We start from the raw sequence: 5,619 nt of genomic DNA on the forward strand, positions 1-5,619 counted from the left end.
CACACGCACACTCACTCACTCAAATACACTCCCTCACACACTCACTCACACTTACTCACATGCACTCACACACACTCAAACGCTCACTCACACACACGCACACACGCTCGCTCACACCCACTCGCGCACACTCACTTACTCACATGCACTCACGCACACTCACACACACTCACTCACACTTACTCACATGCAGTCACGCACTCACACGCTCACTCACACACACGCACACACTCACTCACACTTACTCACATGCAGTCACGCACACTCACACTCACTCACTCACACTTACTCACATGCACTCACGCACACTCACACACACACTCACTCACATGCACACTCAAATGCTCACTCACACACACTCACACACGCTCGCTCGCTCACTCACACTCGCTCACATGCACTCACTCACACTCACTCACTCACACCCACTCGCACACACTCAAACGCACACTCACTCACTCACACTCATATGCTCACTCAAACACACACACGCACACACTCACTCACACTTACTCACATGCACTCACGCACACTCACTCACACTCACTCACGCACACACACGCTCACTCACTCACACTCTCACTCACACACGCACACTCACTCACTCAAACACACTCCCTCACACACTCACTCACACTTACTCACACTTACTCACGCACACTCACTCACACTCACTCACGCACACACACGCTCACTCACTCACACTCTCACTCACACACGCACACTCACTCACTCAAACACACTCCCTCACACACTCACTCACACTTACTCACATGCACTCACTCACTCTCGCGCACACTCACTCGCTCACTCAAACGCACTCGCTCACACGCACTCGCGCACACTCGCTCACACGCTCACTCACTCACACTCACTCACACGCTCACTCACTCACACTCACTCGCGCACACTCACACGCACACTCATATGCTCACTCAAACACACACACACTCCCTCACACACTCACTCACACTTACTCACATGCACTCACTCACTCTCGCGCACACTCACTCGCTCACTCAAACGCACTCGCTCACACGCACTCGCGCACACTCGCTCACACGCTCACTCACTCACACTCACTCACACGCTCACTCACTCACACTCACTCGCGCACACTCACACGCACACTCATATGCTCACTCAAACACACACACTCCCTCACACTTACTCACATGCACTCACGCACACGCTCACTCACTCACACTCACTCGCGCACACTCACACGCACACTCATATGCTCACTCAAACACACACACTCCCTCACACTTACTCACATGCACTCACGCACACGCTCACTCACTCACACTCACTCGCGCACACTCACACGCACACTCATATGCTCACTCAAACACACACACTCCCTCACACTTACTCACATGCACTCACGCACACGCTCACTCACTCACACTCACTCGCGCACACTCACACGCACACTCATATGCTCACTCAAACACACACACTCACTCACACTTACTCACATGCACTCACGCACACGCTCACTCACACGCACACTCACTCACACTTACTCACATGCACTCACACGCTCACTCACACACTCACTCACATGCACTCACGCACACTCAAACGCTCACTCACATGCACTCACGCACACGCTCACTCACTCACACTTACTCACATGCACTCACACGCTCACACACACACACGCACACACTCACTCACACTCACTCACACGCTCACTCACTCACTCACACCCACTCGCGCACACTCACACGCACACTCATATGCTCACTCAAACACACGCACACACTCACTCACACTTACTCACATGCACTCACGCACACTCACACGCTCACTCACACACGCACACACTCACTCACACGTACTCACATGCACACTCACACGCTCACTCACACACACACTCACACTTACTCACATGCATTCACATGCACTCACTCACACACTCACTCACTCACACTTACTCACATGCACTCACGCACACACACACACACTCACACTTACTCACATGCACTCACGCACACTCACACGCACTCTCACACACACACTCTCACACTTACTCACATGCACTCACGCACACGCACTCACACTTACTCACATGCACTCACGCACGCTCACTCACACTCACGCACACTCACATGCTCACTCACACTTACTCACATGCACTCACGCACACTCACACGCTCACTCACACTCACTCACACGCTCACTCACACACACGCACACACTCACTCACACTTACTCACATGCACTCACGCACACTCACACGCTCACTCACACACACTTACTCACACTCAAACGCTCACTCACACTCACTCACTCTCGCACACTCACATGCGTGCTTCAGACTGCGTGTCTGACCTGCGCGGGATCTTCTCTCCCTCCGTGTGGTTCTCCTCTCCCTCACCCTGCATGTCAGGAACCGCTGCCACCAGATCCTTCAGGAAGTCGAACTGCTGCTCCAGCTCTATGCACTGCTTTCTGCACACACACACACAGACACGCACGCATGAGGACACGGGCCGACGAGCTGTTCTAATGACACACGAACGCCGGTGGCGACTCACAGGTGTGAGGTGGTCATGGTTTTGGCGTTGCGTGACTGTGTGACGTGACACGCTTTCGTCAGCAGAGACTCCAGGAAGAGCTCAAGAGCACGAGCTCAGGTCACAGTCAAGGAAAGAGCAGATATGACGAGACCAAAAACACTCCACATTCACACTCGTGCATTTGACAGACGCTCTGGTCCAAATCAGGAGAGAAATCTGTGCAGATCAAGCAGCGTTTACAAGCCAAAACGGCTCTAAACAAATATGTGAGAGACAACAGCAGATACACTTTTTCACTGGAGGAAGTGTTATTATGGATTATGGACTCAATGTATTTTAGTTAAAAGCATCTTAATGCTGGATTAGTTTCAGCTTTTGTCTTCTCCAGATGTTAACTGATGGACTGGAGTGCTGTGGATTACTAGTGGATTATTGTGATGTTTTTATCAGCTGTTTGGACTCTCATTCTGACGGCACCCATTCACTTGCAGTGAGACACTGATGCAATGCTACATTTCTCCAAATCTGATGAAGAAACAAACCTGATCTCAGATGGCCTGAGGATGAGCACATTTTTATTTTTGGCTGAACTACTCCTTAAACTGAAGCTGCCCTGCAACAACCTGCATTTCATAAAGCACTTAAAACTACAAAAGACGACGTTATGGAAACAAAAGACCCTGGTCGTGCCTGTAGTGTCGAGCCTTACAGCACACAATCATGATCTTCTCGCTGAGAGTCGAAGGATACAGATGATGACAGGAACTGCGGCGGCGACCTTGCCGATTTCTTCATCCGTCTGCATGATCTTCTTAATCCTGGCCTACAAAACCAAACACAAAGACCCTTCAGACACAGAGTCAGCAGCGAGCAGCCTCATCTCTGTGTGAGAAGTGAGAGATGTGAGCCGGAGTCAGTCAGGCGTGATGTGCAAGTGTGTGAGAGTCAGGCTCCATCCAGATGTCAACACGAGCACATGTCTGACTCCACAGAACAACAACAACACAACAAACCCGAGTCGCTCTGGATGACTCCGTGTGAACCGGATCAGATCTCATACTACATGCGTTTTCACACTCATTAGACTCGGAACATCTGAAAAACACTTCAGATTGGATCAACACACACACACAGAGAGAGAGAGAAAGGGGTTAGCTAGCATTCATGCTAACCCCCCTGATGAGCAAATATTCTTAGTAAAACACTCGTTTAGAGTAAATATGATCGAATACACTCCCTCACGCCACAAACTGACGGCCTGCATCATATTAAACCCGATTAAAGCGCATTGATCGATTAGCAAGCTAACGCTTAGCCCCTAGCCGACCGATTCTCTCGCGTTCGCGCATTTAACGCGCAAATGTAGATTGAGGGCCTCTGAGCCCGTGTGTGTGTGTCTCACCGGAGGGAATCTGGCGTTGTATTTCTTCTTTTTGCTCGGCATCCCGCGCGGCTCCGTCAGTCCGCGGTCAAACTCGCTGAATCTGAAGGATAGAGCCGCTGATTCCCGCAGAGCCGCCGCTGAAGCGATCAGAACACCGGCCGTCGCTGCGACACTTATCGGCATCTTACGGCGGATCTTTGCGCTATTTCTGCTGCGCGAGTTCTCGCTGCTTTACGGTGCTCCTTTGTGCTTCCGTGTGTTTAAATAAAGTTACAACCCGACAGTGAGTTACCTAAAACAAACGCATGTTTAGAATAGAACTTCGATAAAGATATATAGATTAAATATCATTTTTATTAGCATTATTGTTTTTATTTTCCTTAAACAGCAGCGCTTCAACATCTCCATCGCGGAAATGGTCCGACAGGAAATAACAAGTAGAAGAAGACGAAGCGGAAGCCGGAAGTGTTGAGGGGGGAAAGCGGGTGAGAGCCGCAGTGACTCAGCAGAGTTTTGCTAGAAAAACACACAACAGAGTGAGAATTTTACACTTTTGATATGTTTTATACGACAGCGAGCATATTAAATGGGTTTGTGATGAAATGTGCGCTTTAGTGTGATAGAAACATCCTGCGAGAGCCGAAGAAAACAGCAGAAGTGTGTTCGCAGTTAATCAGAATGACAAAACCAGTCAGAACTGAGAGATTACATGTCTCGGTGACCTTTTTATTATGCGACGAAACAAACAAAACTAATGTAAGATATCAACTCAGAATTCAGAAGGGGGGGAAAAATCAGAATTTTGAGATATAAACGCAATTCTCAGGAAAAACAATCACAAATCGTGAGATATACATGTGCAACTGTAAGAAAACAGCCTGAATTGTGAGAGAAAGTCACGTGTGAGATGCAAACTCAAGAATTCTGAGGAGAAACTCAGTGTTGTGAAATACAAACTCGCAGCTGTGAGAAAAAAAGCCTAAATTGTGAGTCAGAAATAGGGCTGAACGATTTTGGAAAATAATCAAATTGCGATTTTTTTTAACCAATATTGTGATTGCGATTTAATATGCAATTATTTTTTTTAAAGCTCTTTATGTTCTGTATTATTCAACAAAGACAAGCTATAAATCATTGTATAGTATGACCAACACGCTATTATAGATAGATTAAACATAAATGTTCTTTTCTGTAGGCCAGGCCTATATGTTACGATGAAATTAGGTGATGCATGAATTGATATGAATGACATTTTTAACAACTACAATCACTTTTTTGTGGGTTTCATGCATACAGTAGAACCCATTATAATCAGTGACGCTGTGTACACTGGATGCGACACGACATTAAACTGATGCCTTGTTCTATTTATGACGTACTGACACAAAGTTAAAATGATGTCGCGTCCAGTGTAGAGCTGTTGCGGCACGACGCACAACTGTAGCGTACGGTATAGACACGGTGAGTGAAGCCGAGAGCGAGATATGCCTCGTCATATTTTCTGCATTTAGCTTTTAAATGGCCAGCACCTGCCTGGGTCTGTGCCACTTCATCTATGGCTTTTCTCTTCGCTTTCACAAACCGATCCATCTCCCATTCTGTTACGTCCTTTGGCTGTTTACTTATTTCTTTTCTTTTTCTGCTGATGGCCCGCGCTCGACTTGAAGCAGCGCTGCTTAGACCGATGGGTGTGTCATCAAAGTACTG

At 48.0% G+C, this 5,619-nt stretch overlaps 1 protein-coding gene and 1 pseudogene across 2 annotated transcripts in view; one reads left to right on the forward strand and one right to left on the reverse strand.

Moving 5' to 3' along the window:
* LOC107748024 (dr1-associated corepressor-like) overlaps positions 1–4,190 on the reverse strand; it is an 18,490-nt gene extending 14,300 nt beyond the window's left edge. The window contains exons 1-4 of one of the 2 annotated variants that reach the window (XM_016562672.1): positions 3,931–4,190; positions 3,279–3,351; positions 2,547–2,640; positions 2,341–2,460 (exon numbers count right to left, since the gene is read on the reverse strand). In XM_016562672.1, coding sequence (XP_016418158.1) covers positions 2,341–2,460; positions 2,547–2,640; positions 3,279–3,351; positions 3,931–4,095 — 452 coding nt within the window. In that variant the 5' untranslated portion in view covers positions 4,096–4,190. Of the gene's footprint in view, positions 1–2,313; positions 2,461–2,546; positions 2,641–3,278; positions 3,352–3,930 lie in introns of both variants that reach the window. The other variant, XM_016562671.1, reaches the window with a different exon arrangement.
* Positions 4,191–4,320: 130 nt separating this feature from the next.
* Positions 4,321–5,619, forward strand: part of LOC107748025 (UPF0696 protein C11orf68 homolog pseudogene) — a 3,106-nt pseudogene continuing 1,807 nt past the window's right edge.

Source organism: Sinocyclocheilus rhinocerous, unplaced genomic scaffold (assembly GCF_001515625.1).
Source record: "Sinocyclocheilus rhinocerous isolate Xijiao unplaced genomic scaffold, SAMN03320098_v1.1 scaffold3243, whole genome shotgun sequence".
Taxonomy (NCBI): domain Eukaryota; kingdom Metazoa; phylum Chordata; class Actinopteri; order Cypriniformes; family Cyprinidae; genus Sinocyclocheilus; species Sinocyclocheilus rhinocerous.